The following is a 16,823-nucleotide window of genomic DNA, read 5'->3' as shown; positions in this document are numbered from 1 at the left end:
GAGTGTCGTTTGTCGAATTTTATTTTGTGACGTAAATCAAGTTTTTCTCAAATATCTAGAGTTTTCTATTTTATTCGTAACCCAATGAGATGCTTAAAAGAAGAAATAAATTTTCACCTCTTTTCTTGTCTTTATGAATCATTTTGTACAAAAATCCGCAGTCTAGTTAGCATTTTTGTTGGGGATAATGTGAGTTTTCTTTGTGACAACGAAGTAAAAAAGAAATGTTTTCATTGGTACGTTAATGTTAATTTTTTTCGTAATAATTCCTTCATCTCAAAAGCGAACTAATAAATTCTTTATTATACGAACCGCCGACTCTGAATATTATCGATTTCGAAACAGAAAACTTTGACAGAATTTTGATTATGATGTCAGTAATAATGTTTTCATACTAATTAATACTTGCTTCACGATTTCGAAGTACATACAATAAATTGACCATCGTTTCGTGTTTCGTTTTGTGTTTAGACACTGGTAAACTGTTCATGGCTCCATTGAAGATCAACAGAAGGATCGTAACTAGGGAACATATGCTTTATAAATCAACAATAATTTCGATAAGAAGATCGAATGCAGAAGTATTGCTTAGAAACCGTGGGACCAAGTTCGTCGCGAATTGAATGTAAACAGCAGTAATGAAACATAATACGAAAATATAAAAATCATAAATAAATCAATTGAAGACACAATGACTCATACCAGCAAAAAAACGTGAGTACAGAATCATGACAATTAACTTAAAAATGTCAGCTCTAATAATAAATTTTTATTATACAAATAATTAAACCCTCCGTAGGCAATGTGGGTTCACTGAAAACCCAAGTTAATTCCCCCATTTCCCGGTCATTCCTCCGAATTTTTATTTTTATTGAGAAAAGTTTAATCATTTGACGTGATTGTATAATATATAGTAGAAACTTTGATAAATATCCCAGGATTTCTTCAGACCTCTTGAAAGCCATTAAAACGATAAAAAAAAATCAGTTTTGGAGCACAAACAACTCAGTTTGCCTACGGTGCGTGAAAAACTATATTTGCCTATGGAGGGTTAACAATTAGTAACAATAAATAATAATAAATAATAATAAATAATAATAAATAATAATTTACATTCGATATAAACCCAAAGACTGATACGTTTTATGTAATGAAATAGAAAAAGAACATTCTGACCATGTATATTCTAATTATTAAGCAGCGCAGGTGTGTCCCTTAATGACCGTTGTTTTCATTTCACGAAAGCGTGCCCGCTTCGTTTTGCATTTCACCGTCTGGAAACGCGTCACGAGGATAGAACCGCGTAAACACGGCGAAAAGAAGAAAAAAAAATGGACGGTCCAGTGACGAACAGCACGGGTTTCGGTGTCCCATTGGAAGGCGAGAGTCTGAAGCACTTTCCACGGACGGTCACCATCGTCGCGGCTGCATGCGCGGTCGTTTTCAGCGTCGTTGGAGTCGCGGGTAAAATTCAAGTTTAATTTATACACGTTAACTGTATTTATGTACAGTCGGTGTCAAAAGTACACCCTTTAAAACGGAACAACTTTTTTAAAATTGGTCCAAATGACTTGAGTTCTTTTGTGAAGTTAAAGATATTAGTTTACTAAACGATGTGTAAACAAAAATTGAAAAAGTTGCAATTTGTTGGAATCGCGAAGAAAATAGTAAAGGTCGTTTTTTACAACTTTTTAATCTGAGACTATAATGAAAATTTAATAAATACGTATCGAAGATTTATGTTAGTTATATACATGTTGAAAATTTCATAAAAATCGGTTAACATTGCTACGAGATACAAACGATTAAAGATGTTGAAAATCGCAGTTTTTTGCTGCTTTTGACCCATAACTGTAGTATATCTAAAGATTCTTACATCTTTCGATGCCTGATACTCTTTTCTGTATTAACAGATTTCAATGAAAGTTTCAGTATGTGTGTAACTAACATAAATCTTCGATACGTATTTATTAAATTTTCATTATAACCTCAGATTAAAAAGTTGTAAAAAACGACCATTACTATTTTCTTCGCGATTCCAACCAATTGCAACTTTCAATTTTTTTTTACACATCATTTAGTAAACTAATGTCTCTAACTTCACAAAAGAACTCAAGTCATTTGGACCAATTTTAAAAAAGTTGTTCCGTTTTAAAGGGTGTACGAATGCTTTTGATACCGACTGTATACCTACCACAGTCACTTCGTTTATACCACTAACACCAAATAAATAGAAATTGCGAGATAATTAGATCGAAGGAAATTCTATTCGGTGTAATATTAAAAGGAATAACTGTTAAAAGTAGACTTCTTGTTAACCAAATGTTATAAATATAATGCATTAGTGCTAGTGTATTTTATAAAGATTCAGCTGTATATCAAGAAGTCACATTAAGCAAGATTCAGTCTATCGAAGGAATTAGGGTTCATGATAGTTAAAACCTTAATTAAACATTTAAATTCTACGGTGATGTTAAGTTCTTGTTGACCCACGGTGTATTCTCTCTCGAGTTACGGCTATTAACGCCCCTAATTTATGCGAGAGGGTGTCAAGAATTGGGATTATTAATGTCTTCTTTTTTAATTATCCACTTAGGTGCGTTTCCTCTATAGACCAAACACGAAACTGACTACTTAGTTAATTAATTTTAATTATTTTCGTCTGACATAAATGACAGATAGCAATAACTTCATAAAACAAATTATCCCATCAAATTTATTAATACGAATTTCTTCGATATTAATTACAGGTAACCTCCGTACAAAACGGTGGTCAACTTCCTAAAAATTACTAGCTACGTATACTATGGAAATTCATGTTATACGAAACTAAAAAGTAGTGTATACGTACATATATACCTACGTAAAAAACAAAGTTACATTCCAAAAAATAACAAAACTGCACTATTTTAAGCAATTCTCTAATCATGTCAAGTGAAACCGTGTTGTAGAAATGTTGTGTTGTTCGGAGGATTCCCTGAGTCTCCAACCATATTATGAATGCCGTGTTATACGAAGTTTGTCTGCATTAACACGTTCGCTGCCAGTAGAAAATCGTAAAAAAACGTATCATATATCACCGATTTGTATTCTGATCCACAAAAACACACACACACGCTGTCTTCGTGTTCAAATGAGTTATTAAATTTGGATTACTTTAACCCCCGACTACTAATCTAGGGTTAAATACTACTACACTACCCTGTGACTTATGCTATTACGAATCATTCGTAAAAATTACAACTAAACAAAAGTACGTAATATTTTCGTAAAATATTATTTTCATTGAGATAAAAACCCACGTTACAAGTATTTGTAATAGCTGGATTTAAAAATAATGAAAAATTAAGACAGCAATTATTCATTCTGATTTCTAAGAATCGCGAATTCGAAGTAGTAATTTTTACGATAGTTTAGTACTCTAGGGTTAATTATATTCAACGTTCAACTTTGATGTCGTCGATACGGCAGAATCACCCGACGATACACTGTTGACGGCTGACAGCGAACGTATTAAAAAACGACAGAATAAATGAGACTAAAGTGTATAATTAATAATGTCATTAATATATATATATATATATTTTTTTAACAAATTACAGGTAATCTAGTGACAGTAGTAGCGCTGTTAAAGTACACAAGACTGAGGCGACACGCCACCACCGCTTTCGTGATAAGCCTTAGCATATCAGATCTGATATTTTCCGCGGTGAATTTGCCCTTAACCGCGAGCAGATATTTAAACGAGGCGTGGGTGCTCGGCGAGACACTGTGCAAAATATTCCCGTTGTTCTTTTACGGGAACGTGGCAGTATCTTTGCTCAGTATGGTGGCAATTACGATCAATCGGTATGTAACAACAAAAGCGTATGGAGGTACGCTTATGTAAAACTTCATGTCTTTTGATATCTTACGATTTCACGGTTGCAACGTCGAATAATCGCGAAATTGTGGCGATTTGTTCGATTCATTCGGACAAGTTCAATGGAAAACCGATACCCCTATAGAGGGTGTTCGAGGTAATCTGTACTATCGTTTTTTTTGTAAACGGTGAACATTAGAAAAAAACCGAAGAAGAAGAAGTTGTAGTATATTTTACTAGTAATATGATAGCGTATTTAAAGTTTTTGTATTTTTAATATTTTTCTAGAAACAAAGGTGACCTTAATTTTTTTAAATGGAATGCTACATATTTTTTTACATCATATGAAAGCGGAAATTAAGACGAGTTCAACCATGTAGTATACTATGGTCTTCAAGGTCATACAAGGGCAGAAATAAATTCTCAAAAATGCATTCTTGCTAATGGAAGCCACATTGAACACGAGATGTAGTCTTATTACTACAACATACTAGTAAATACAATATTACGAAATGTTAAATTTCTTTCCTTTATTTCTGCCCTTGTATGACCCTGAAGACCATAGTATACTACATGGTTGAACTCGTTTTAATTTCCGCTTTCATATGATGTAAAAAAATATGTAGCATTCCATGTAAAAAAATTAGAGTCACCTTTGTTTCTAGAAAAATATTACAAATACAAAAACTTCAGATACGCTATCATATTACTAGTAAAATATACTACAACTTCCTCCTCTTCGGTTTTTTTCTAATGTTTACCGTTTACGAAAAAAACGATGGTATAAATTATCGCGAACACCCTGTATATGCGTGTTCTGATTGATCCAATTTATATTCACCACACGTGCTATTGTTTGTTATTCCATTTACTTTTAAATATGCTGACCAAATGCATGATCGATTACGCGAACTCAGCATTCTTCTTCGGAACTTAATCAGTTTGCTACTCATCCCGATATTATCAAACGTATACCTGATAGATAAAGCGCAGTAACCGGGTGCAGCTGATGATACGTGAAGACTATAATCGATAGTTAAGTTCACATTGACGATCAGTGACAGCGATAAAGTGTAACAGGAAGTCTCTGAATTTCTTACGGAAGCTCATGAATCTTTAACAAACAAAATGAAATATTCGAATTTAGATAATTCTAACGAATAATCTATATTGTTTCAATACAGTTTAATATAGTCTCTAGTACATATTTTAGAAAATAGTCAGATATACTGGCCAACAAAATTGTCAATTTTATGCATTGAATCACATTTCCCTCCCAAATGATAATTTACAAATAATATGTCTTAATATCAGGCCAGTTCATAACCGATTGTTTAAAGAAAAACATCTAATTTATTTATAACTACTGAATAACTTTACTCGTCAATGGTAATTATTTAAGAATCAAACATTGGCTTGGGGTGAAAAAAGTGAGGTAGGCGAAGGACCTCCCACCATTTAGTTTTGGGAGTTACTGAAATTTATGCCAAATTAACATTCGGTTTAACATTTTTCTCAGTACTTGAAATTTTACCAAGAGCTAGTAGGCTTTTCTTCCACTAGGGAAAAAAATGATGTAGGAGAAAGGTATCCTACCACTTGATAAATTTATTTCAAGTACTGAAATAAATGTTAAAATGCATGTTAATTTGGCATAAATTTCAAATCCCTACGCCACTTTTTCCCCTAACGGAAGCAGAGTTCGCTCGTAAGGGCACACTGACGTGAAAATGCGGCTTCCGCTAGGGGAAAAAGTGGCATAAGAGAAAGGCCTCCTACCACTTGGTAAATTAATTTCAAGTACGGAAATAAATGTTAAATTGAATGTTAATTTCACATAAATTTCAATAATTCCCGAGATCAAGTGAAAGAAGGCCCTTCTCCTACAGCGCTATTTCCCCTAGCGGAAACAGAGTTTGCTCGTAAGGGCACACTGTCGTGCAAATTCGGCTTCCGCTAGGGGAAAAAGTGGCATAAGAGAAAGGCCCCCTACCACTTGGTAAATTAATTTCAAGTACGGAAATAAGTGTTAAATTGAATGTTAAATTTCAATAATTCCCGAGACCAAGTGATAGAAGGCCCTTCTCCTACAGTGCTATTTCCCCTAGCGGAAGCCGAGTTTGCTCGCGAGGGTACCAGAGTTACATATTACTCCCCCCAAATATGAAGACTTGTGAACTGACCAGAATGCATTTATTGACCTACATTAAATAACTCTGTTGTTACATTTTAGATACATATTGATCTCAAGATCGGATATATACGCGCAACTCTACACTACCCAGCGAATAATCCTAATGTTGATCATCATCTGGACCCTAAGCTTCTCCTTACTGTTACCGCCGTTGCTCGGTTTTTGGGGAACTTTAGGCCTAGAACCGACCACCTTCTCGTGCACGATCCTGAAGAAGCACGGTTCCAGCCCGAAGAAATTCCTTTTCGTTCTAGGATTCATCGTGCCCTGCGTAGTGATAAGCGTCTCCTACCTGTGCATTTACTGGCGCGTGAGGAAAAGCAGAAAGAATCTCGAAGCTCACGCGGGTGTTTCACGTCGAAAAGCAGGCGGTTTCCAACGTAGAGAGGACTCACGAGTCACCAGAATGATGTTAACCATATTCCTTTGTTTCCTCCTGTGTTTCATGCCGTTGATGTTGGTGAACGTGACCGACGACAAGATCAAAATCCCGATAGCGCACGTGATCGCCTCGATATTGGCATGGGCGTCCTCTGTGATCAATCCGTTTATTTATGCGGGCACGAATAAACTCTATAGAGAAGCGTACAAGCAGATTTTGTGCCCAGTTTCCAGCAAAACACCGACCACCGGTCCGAAACCGACGAATTCCCACTCGAGTAAAGTCTCGTCACCACAGGCGACATGAAATCGATGGATCGTGTAGAACGAGTATGTACGTGAATGTTTTGGATGTGTGGAATTTATGGGAAATATGAATCCAGAGATATTTAGTGAATAACGTTTAACACATTCGCTGCAAGAACTTTGTAAAGCAATCCGCGAGATCCGTGTGTCACAGCGCTCGATTTTTGCAGATTTTTGTATTTACCTGCGCCATCTACCGGAGACTATGTCAACCACTGTCAACGAATTAGATACACAGATTGATCAGATTTGGTTTTCCAAGCGACTTCGTAATGGAAAAAACAGGATGCATAATACGTTTTATTATTCCTGTACAGATAGGATGAATACATTTACAGGTGAAAATTCCTATTGGTGGTATGTGGTGCAACATATACGTATTTTTCTAGTAATGATAGGTATAAAATAGGTAGTAAATGTTTACGGAAATTCATAGTTGTAGATTGTAGACGGTAATTTATAAAGATGAAAGTTAGACAAATATTTATTTCTGATACTAAGGGTTTTATTGTATTAATAATGATATTTAAGTATGATTAAAATTTATTCAAGTTTATAGTTTACTAGATTTTGAAGTTTAAGAAGTGCTGATTCGTTATGAGCAGCGTTTAAGGTAGAATTTCTTTTAATATTAGGTATTAATATTGAATTTGTAATTATTGCGTAAGAAATTGTACTTCATTGGGCATTTGTTGGCATGGTTTACAAACGTACATATTCTCAAATTAGCAAATTCGAGTTGGAACAATAATATTCAACTGGATTACAGAGATTGTAAATTAATTCGGAATATACTTTCGTGGCAAGAGTATCTAAACGATCGTCGAATGTAATTAAAGTATTACAGTGGAAAATTGATTGTAATAGTGAATTATTATATCTTCCTTCTGTTGCGAATAAGTACGAAATTTAATCGATGAATTTACACCACATAAAGGACGCAATTTGACAGGTACAACCGGTACAACTAACGTGAATACTTTTATACAAAGTACATTAGGAAAAACTTGAGAATTCTTTCATTAAATACAATAAGCAAGCCAGGAATAGTTTTTAGATTTGTTTGTAAAATTTTAAAAAGGTAATTCATTTATCAAAAGTAAATATGATAATGTTAAATGTACAGATTTGTAAATAATGCAAAGGTAAAGTTGAACAATGTAATGAAAAATTTTAATTAAACATCGAAGATGATTTTAAACTTCTCATATTGAATTTATTCTAATTTCTATTTAATTACGATATTGTATTCATTTTTCACGTGCTTGTATCCCGTTTGTGGGTTACAATATAAAATTAATCAAGTTAAAATTCATAATTCTGTTCTTACCAAAATTACAATTTCAAGAATAAATTAATAATAGAAGAATTTACTGAGCAAAATAATATGAAAAACAAAGAAAAATAAAGTCTGGTACCCTGGGTTAAATGGAGGAAGAAAGGTGACGGCTCGCGAACTCGTATCCATCCCCTACTGCTTTGGAACATAGTGGGCTGGTCCCGTATGTATCAGACCCGAACCAAGGGTAAACGCCAGTATGGTAGTGCAGGAGAGCCTATGATAGGCTTCCTAACTGGTACGGGGCAGATATCCACCCCACCCCCTACCTAAGCACGCACGAATCTTTCTCCAAATCTTATTTCCCAGGCAAAGGCTAAACACGTCCGATATCTGGCTTCTCAATAGAAACCAGAGGGATAGGCAAACAGTCTTAGTATACGGACCCACTGCCCGTACCCTAAGTCTGTGTCGAGAATCAACGAACAAAATAAATTAATAACAGCTGGGTATGCACAATGGATGGTTACAATTTAAGTCTATTAATCGATAGACTAAAATTAATAATAATAATTATCATTACGATGTGATGAATATCTAATGATGATTTGGATGTAGACTTTTGGTGTGGAACATTGTAATTTTCCAACACTTCGGTCAAGACACATATGTAAATGTATTTCACAATTTCAACCATGAAGGGTATGCGGTTGTTTCCATAAGTGACTTTGAAATAAAAATAACTTTGAATATTTCGTAAAGATACGAGGATTAGTAAGACTTTGAAATTTGGAATAACATTGAAATTGATAACAGCTGGAATATTTCAAGTAACTGTAGAGGTAAATAGAATATCAACCTAAACTTGTTTGCAACGGTTGACACTGTATCCCTTCATATGCACCCCGTTTAGTTTACTTTGGACAACTCTTACAGCGTTATGCTGGCAGCTTTCGTCTTGACCAAGTATTTGATTTAAAGCTTAAAGAACGTAGATTAATCCCTGTATATTGATAATGACAATAAAGGACCAGAACACTGTTAACATTGCATTTAATCGCGGAATACCACTATTTTTTTGACCGGTGACGCCACCCGTGGCAAGTCGCTCAAACTGTTAGCCAAATCATAGCGACAGGAGTGTGAAAAAAAAAAAAATGAAATCTAACGATGTTCATTTTGAACTCCTAATTACTGTGATTGTAACGAATTCCCGTGCGTGAGCACTCTCATTTCCTCTCTGGTGGCGTCATCCGCGACAAAACGTTCAAACTGGTAGACGATCATCGTTTTGACACAGGTGGCACCACTGGTTCTGTACCTCATTTCTATCACAATTGGATGTTTTATTAATTATAGATGGTACCACAAGTTTTGTACCTCTTTTCTACCTGTTTCTACCACTATCACAATTGGATGTTCGTACTAACCAATATTAACTATAGATAGCGAAAATATCAAAACTATATTATTGAATACAACGAAACAAATGTGAAATTGTTTATCTTTAATATGTCATATTTTACTTACGTGTAATTGTTATAAAATTGCATAACCGAACGCTTTCGAAGATGTCTCATATAATAGTATTGCGAAGCTACAAGCCGGGCGATGAAATCAATTGCAAGGAATTAATAAAAACCGGCGTGCTGTCATCGTTAAATTCAACATTTTTTGGAATAACTTTTAAGGAATTAACTTTTCAAATGATGATTTTGTTTGCTGCTATTATGTTCATCTTCTTTGGATTACCTCTCACCGTTTGCCTTTTAGTTGTTCCTCTTGTTATTTTCTTTGTATATATTGGAACTTACATAGGTTTCACTACGAAAGCTATGGAAGTCAATGAAGAAGTTTCTAATATACCAAGGTAAAGACTCATTACACTCATGTATTTTTTACCTGCTATAAGAAGATTGTAAACTTCATATTTGTTTTAAGAAACTACAGATAAATTGATTCATGATAATTCTCATTATAAATACTTCAAACAGGATTTATATGTCCAATGCCTTTTCCTGTTTTTGGGTGGCTGAAGCATTTGAGCCTTATCTAATGACTGAAAGTCCAAAGAGTATACAATATACCATTATGACAGAACAACAATTCCGTGACTCAAACATAGATATTTCATCTCAAGTTAAAAGGATTGTGGGTACAATTGCCCTCTGTAAAAGTCACAGATTAGACAAAGGTGCATGGATTAAAAGATTACATGTGCATGAACAATATAGAAGGAAAGGAATAGCTTCATGCCTTCTTAATATTGCTGTATTATTTGCAATAGAACAAGGATATAGTTGTGCTAATACTGTTGCATCAGAATACACAGAAGGTGGAAGAGAATTATGTCTTAAAAAAGGTTTCGAATTACAACAAATGTATCACAAACCTATCCTAGGTTCGTTTATAACAATATTGATGTATGAATTAACATATCAAATTAAGCCAGGTGAAGATGTCTATGTGCCTCCAATTTATAACAAAGCAATGCTTAATAAGTAAGCATTAAATTTGATACTTCGCTGAATACTCTATGAAAGTTTGTATGATATTAATAAGCCTGACTATATGTATATTTTCCAAGAAGGAATCTCTGAGAGTTATATTTATATCTAGTTATTATGTAGGATTATTTATATTTTATAATGTTACTTAAATAATGAAAGTATTGTTGTGGTTATAAAAATTTATTTTGTAATACACTAGTTAAGAGAATATTTTATATGACCTTACTGTATATGTACAGTATTTATATGAATGATTGAAAAGAATATATTTTTCTCATTTTTTCATATGTTCCCAATATATTTGAACTTCTTTATTTTCCCAATGTTTTTCTGTTATCTTTGATAAATAGCTGTAATAAAAAATGTTTACTTTATGTATATATATGTTAGTATTGTAACAGAAACTACGTTTTCTATTTGCTATAGCTTCTCTGTTTATTTTAATACTTTGCTATTTTTTCTATAATTGGTGTTATTCTATGGGTGGGCAGATTTATAAGCAACAACTGTTATTTAATTTCTGGTAACTCACCAGCTTGATATTGAATTGCAGTGCAATAAGGAACTCTATGGGTTTATGTATCACAAAAATGTGCAGATAATGAGCAATCCTATGTCAGATTAGAGACTTTAAAAATCTCTGATATCTGGAACTATTGACAATATAAGAAGATAATATTCACTGTTTGATTAGATTTTATGAAAGAATATAATTATATTATGGATGGGCCTAAATTAATAATATTGAAAGATTCAATAACTCATTCTACTTAGTACCTACTATATCCACTACTACACAAGTCAATAGTAATAATTGAAATTATATGCAATTTATGAAATACTGTTATTCAGTTTCAATTCATCATGCATTCATTTGTATAAAAATAAGGCAAACTTCTTTGAATTTTACTCCTGAAGATACCCTTCTATATGCATAATTAACAAAACATCAGAAACACATTTAACTTCATTTTCAGACCACAATGTAGAATCCTATTGATGTATTAACGAAATAAGATGTGTTAAAAAATATTAGTATTATACTTACTTATCGCGAATGTCTTTTAATAAACTTTGTTCTTTTTCTGTAATGCCATTTCTCAGAACATCAAGATTCATTTTCAGTTGCTTCAGATTTTGACTTCCAACAAGATATGTGGATATGTCTTCCCATTGTAGGGAATACCACATTGCTAATTTAGCGAGTTCTACATCATGATCCTATAAATGTAACATATAATCAATCTAAGATAGAATATATTCATATAATATGTTAACATTTTTTGTGTAATAAGGATTTTTTAAATTGTCTTATATTGCTTATATTAATTTCAGCATATTTAGTCTACCTTACAACATTTCCCTGCATCTGCACATATTTTCTTTGTTTGTTCTGAGCTGGGGTGCCAAGCAGGGGGGCCATTATTAGTTAAAAGTCCCATACAGGGTGATGCAGCATTGATTATACCAATATTTTTTGACTGTAAAATATTACAAATCACAAAACAATAACATATATTAATTTTTCAAACGAAATAAACAATTTTGTGTACCAATAATTTGCATCGAAAAATTAATGAAATGTTAATAGAAATTGTACCTTGAAGAATGGAATATATTCGAGTAGCGTATCGTCTATTAACGTAAATCTCGCGTAGCTTAAAATACAAGATATAGGAATATTACTTTGTTCGATACATTCTTTTAAAATGGACACCGGATATCCGGTAATACCAATGTACTTGGCTTTGCCTTCTGCAACCTTAGCCGACAGTTCCGGTAGAGTTTGTGTAATTATTATATCTAAACTTGGAGCGAATTCAATATCATGAATCTGCAATCATACAAAGAAAAATTACTAAAATATTAAATACAAAAAAAGCAGATAACTTAACTTACTTGTATAACATCGACATAATCCAAACCCAAAAGCTCCAAACTCCTCTTGAAACTTCGTCTAGTTTTCTCTTTGGAAAAGTCAAACATGTTTTCGTAATCTAATTCATAGCGTCCGATTTTGGTTGCAATGTAATATGCTTTGCGTGGAATGCCTTTCAAGGCCTATAGACGGATGAAAGTATTTGCAATTATTAAGCAGAATATTAGACAACGAACGAAAATAAAATAGCACGCTGTTGACTATTATTGTGCGAGGCAAAAATCATCAATTACTTTTCCAATTAGAGTCTCAGAACGACCTTGGCCGTACCATGGGGCGGTATCAATGTAATTAATACCCTGTTTTATTCCTTGACGTATCACCTCAATAGCTTCCTCTTCATCATATGTACTGTCGACGAATCCGAATAACAATCATTTAATTACAATAATTAAAAAATTTGAAGAAAAGAACGTTTGCTCAAAAAACTATAAATTTAATTACGCTCTGAAGCCCTATTAATTAATACAGCCGGACCCCCGTATTCGCAGGGGATTGGGTTCAAGGTCTTTCGCGGATACCGAAATTTACGGATAGTAGCTAAACCTACTATTACATACATATGAATATTGACGTGTAAATTCGGTTTCTGCAGGGAAAAAGTTATTTTGGAACAATGGTAAATTTATTAATAAATCTATATAATCAAATGAATTTTATTGTTTTTTCTATAGAATTCGCTTTTTCCTTGTAAGCGTTCACATGCTTTAGATTCCTATGATAATATTTTATTTTATTTTTATGCAGACTTATTAGAGACAGATTACATACTTAAATGCAATTTTTTCGGATCACGGTCAACCGCGGGTAAGTGAAACCGCGGATACAGGGGTCCTACTGTATTGCATATAATAGAAGGCAGAAGGCATACAATTTTAGATTTGTATTTTCTGATTGTATTATCATGCGTACAAAGTTTTGTGACAAAGAGACCGATATTGTTTCCGTCGTATTATTGAAGTTGGCTCATGATTTGTGCGACTATTTCATTTTTTTGTACATGTATTAAAATGATTTTTCGTTACTAACCCATAATGGCAACCAAACGGTCCACAACCGAGGGAGAGTTTACTGACTAATAATCCAGTATTACCAAGAGGCCTGTACTCCATGGCTTTTACAGCCTCCAAATCATGAAAACCTTCGACATATGTGGGTGGCAACATTTCTCTGTATATTTCAGAAAAATTAATCGAGATAGCAGATTCTGCTAAGACATATTATCTCGAATCGTCAGTATCGTATAAACTAATTCAACCACGTTAATAATATTACAAAATAATTCAGTTAAAATTAATAATTAATCTATATTAATAATTTGTATTAAAAAGTAATAAGCAATTTAAGAAGAATAATCTACTTTAGTAATTTTGTATATATTCGAAAATGACACTGAAAAAGTGAAATATGATGTTATTTTAGTCAAGAAACCGGTTGAACGTGTGTATCACTTACAAATGTATGCAAGAAGAAAGTTTTTTTTGCAAATTCAACTTCTACAAAAGATCTACATTTTTTATGTTTAATTACTTGGTCAGTATGTATCCACAAGGAATAAATTTTTACATAAATTTTTGCGATTGGAAATATTTTTCTATTTCTGCATCTTGAGTTTTGATTTCATCATTTTTTATCCATCTTTCGAAGAAAAACAGCAAATCCAATATTCTATTAAATTTATACGGGTTCGTGAAAATATAAAAATTCATTCCGTGAATGATTTCTGTAAATATTATATTAAATTTAGAATACGGATATAAAAATGATGTTTATACATGCAGCGTAAATAATTATATTCATCTCGTATTTTTAGCTTTCAAGGACCACAGCCGCTTAAGTAAGTTAGAGAACGTGTTGTGGCAGATACAAACTGGAAGTTATTGACATTGACATGTCAAGATAAGATTATCTCAGTTCTGAGATACCATAAATACTTTTTAGTTGATAATAAACTACACGGTGACGATCATATATTATCAAGTAGTAAACCAAGATAATTACTCACATATAATTGTATCTCTCTTTATGCCACAAGATTTGTCAGTATTTAAATATAAGAAGGTAAAAACAACTATTTCTCTTTCAAAACACGTATCATAAATGCAAGATCTTGTCGCACTTCGCTGTCGCAGGTCTAGCTCGGAGAGCAAGTAGTGAACAATCCGCTTGATAAGGAGAATAAGACTGATCAGACAGTGCCAAACAACGACGATAAGTAAACCCACTGAAATGTAGTATTGCCAACTTTTCAACCAGAGAAGTTTCAACATCGTTCCTGCGGTATTGATCAGAAATGTTGAGAACCCAACAGAAATTTATTTCACCGACAACTGGTACATAGAAACAACTTCAGAATTGACATCACAAATCTCGTCTGTGACCACAGACGATGTTTATGCTGCGTTCATACACACTGTGTGTATTACCACAGACGAGATATAAGAATAGACTTACATAACATGCAATGTAATTTTCTGTCCCATGTTTCGGGGGCGTCAGAAGTCCCCTTACCATTTTAGTGTCAATACCCGATGTTACCGATAAAGCATGAATTCTGAGTATTATTAGCACAAATAAAGTGTTTTTGTGGAGAGTATGAATAGTTTTACTGCCTATTTTATGTGGGAGTATGAATAGTTTTACTGCCTATTATAAGAATCTTAATACGCACGAACAATTACTTTCTGGCAATTAGTAAATTTTTACATTAGAATTTACTTACACATTATATACTTACAAAAATTTTATTTATTGCGAGTAATTAAATAATGAACGTATGTTAATATTCAGCTGCGTGTCTCTCAAATTAAGTGAAATACAGAAGTTTTATTTTCTTGAAAATTAGTGTCGAAGAATGCAGCAACTGGTCAGATTAGTTTCGTCAACAAATCGTAACCCTGTATCGCCACACTGTTTTTTAGGCTGTCAAATATCACACGGAGTCTTTTAGGAAGTAGTAAAATCTTTTACACAAATTCAATGAAATACTTTCAAGTACCCAGTTTAGGGCTATGAAATTAGAATGTTCAAGAAGAGGTAAAGAAGTTTCATATTTGCTATTATTTGGTGATACTGTAATAGAAACCGGTATCCTGTGAAAAAAATCATATTTAACGATATGAAATGAATAATAAATAACGGTCTTAGGGATTTATAACATCATAAATAAACGAGAACGGTAGAGCCAGCCGCGGTATCGGTGTTCTCCATTCATGCCGACGCGTGCCGAACGGTGCCTAAGAATTTTCACACTCCTGTCGGTATGATTTGGCTACCAGTTTGAGCAAATTGCCACGGGTGGCGCCACCAGTCGAAAAATAGTGGTATTCCACGTTTAAATGCGATTTTAACAATGTTCTCGTCGTTTATTGTTGTTGTCAATGGTAGGACATTAATCTACGTTCTTTAAGCTACAAATAGAATGCTTGCTCAAGACGAAAGCTGTTAGTATAACGTTGTAAGAGTTGTTCAAAGTAAACTAAACAGGGTACGCATGACGGGATACAGTCTGAACCGTTGCAAATAAATGTGATTTTAGAATATTTTTGTAATTATTGGTTTCCAGTCGCTAGAAAGAACTAATCTACGTTGTTCAAACTTCGAATTGAATGCGCGACGAGAAAAAATGATGCCCGTTCAGCGGTGGAAATGCAATCGAAATCTGTTGCAAGTAGGGTTACCGCCCCATAAGGGGCTACGGTAATACAGGCATATCGAATTTTACTAATTCAGGGGTTTTGCACTATTGGGTCCATGCATTAAGTCCTGAGGGACAATTTGAGACTAATGATGTTCATTTTAAGCGCTTAATTACTGAGATATTCGCATTTCTGCATCACTAGAAATTCTCACTCACCTGTCGGTATGATTTGGCCGACGACACACGATCCATGTTGATCTGACTACTTTGTATTTAATTTATGATAGTTTACAACTCGGAATGATATCATGTGGCAGTTCGTTGTATTCGTCTCAACAAACACTATCATAATATGAATAAAACAATACAGGATTCCATTTAAAAAAATTAACTTGACTTTGATATCTCCCCCACTACTACACTTATAGAAAAATTATTTTTACTTTTTTAAGTGTTACAGTGATATTTCGTTATATGTTCCATAATGTCAATAATATTGATTTCCCCGCAACATCCATGATTATTACAAATGTCAATATAACGAAATATGTTTTACGCGATGTTTGTGGTGTAATAAATATCTGCGTTTCGATTACGTTTTTGATACGTATTACTCACTTATATGTCATAATATAGAATAAAAATATGCTATTTATTTCATCGTCACTGTTAAACTGTTGTAATAACAATGGAATAATAAAATAATTTACTC

The 16,823-nt window shown here is 33.4% G+C and overlaps 3 protein-coding genes across 3 annotated transcripts; 2 read left to right on the top strand and 1 right to left on the bottom strand.

The window, feature by feature from the left end:
* Positions 1–1,331: 1,331 nt before the first annotated feature.
* LOC107194958 (protein trapped in endoderm-1) lies at positions 1,332–6,744 on the top strand. The gene is made up of 3 exons (XM_015584680.1): positions 1,332–1,464; positions 3,603–3,849; positions 6,096–6,744. Exons 1-3 carry the CDS (start codon positions 1,332–1,334, stop codon positions 6,742–6,744), a joined length of 1,029 nt encoding a protein of 342 aa, XP_015440166.1.
* A 2,698-nt stretch (positions 6,745–9,442) lies between these two features.
* LOC107185404 (probable N-acetyltransferase CML3) lies at positions 9,443–10,527 on the top strand. The gene is made up of 2 exons (XM_015573074.1): positions 9,443–9,892; positions 10,017–10,527. The coding sequence occupies exons 1-2, from the start codon at positions 9,594–9,596 to the stop codon at positions 10,525–10,527; spliced, it is 810 nt and encodes a 269-aa protein (XP_015428560.1). The 5' UTR covers positions 9,443–9,593.
* Positions 10,528–10,806: 279 nt separating this feature from the next.
* Positions 10,807–14,554, bottom strand: LOC107185299 (L-galactose dehydrogenase-like). The gene is made up of 8 exons (XM_015572963.1): positions 14,477–14,554; positions 13,501–13,641; positions 12,705–12,822; positions 12,432–12,593; positions 12,133–12,366; positions 11,882–12,013; positions 11,581–11,753; positions 10,807–10,882 (listed from the first exon to the last, which is right to left on the bottom strand). Exons 2-8 carry the CDS (start codon positions 13,635–13,637, stop codon positions 10,807–10,809), a joined length of 1,032 nt encoding a protein of 343 aa, XP_015428449.1. The 5' UTR covers positions 13,638–13,641; positions 14,477–14,554.
* Positions 14,555–16,823: the final 2,269 nt, after the last annotated feature.

Source organism: Dufourea novaeangliae, unplaced genomic scaffold, assembly GCF_001272555.1.
Source record: "Dufourea novaeangliae isolate 0120121106 unplaced genomic scaffold, ASM127255v1 scaffold18, whole genome shotgun sequence".
NCBI classification, from domain to species: Eukaryota; Metazoa; Arthropoda; class Insecta; order Hymenoptera; family Halictidae; genus Dufourea; species Dufourea novaeangliae.
The sequence above is the reverse complement of the archived record's forward strand: the minus strand, read 5'-3'. Positions and strand labels throughout refer to the sequence as shown.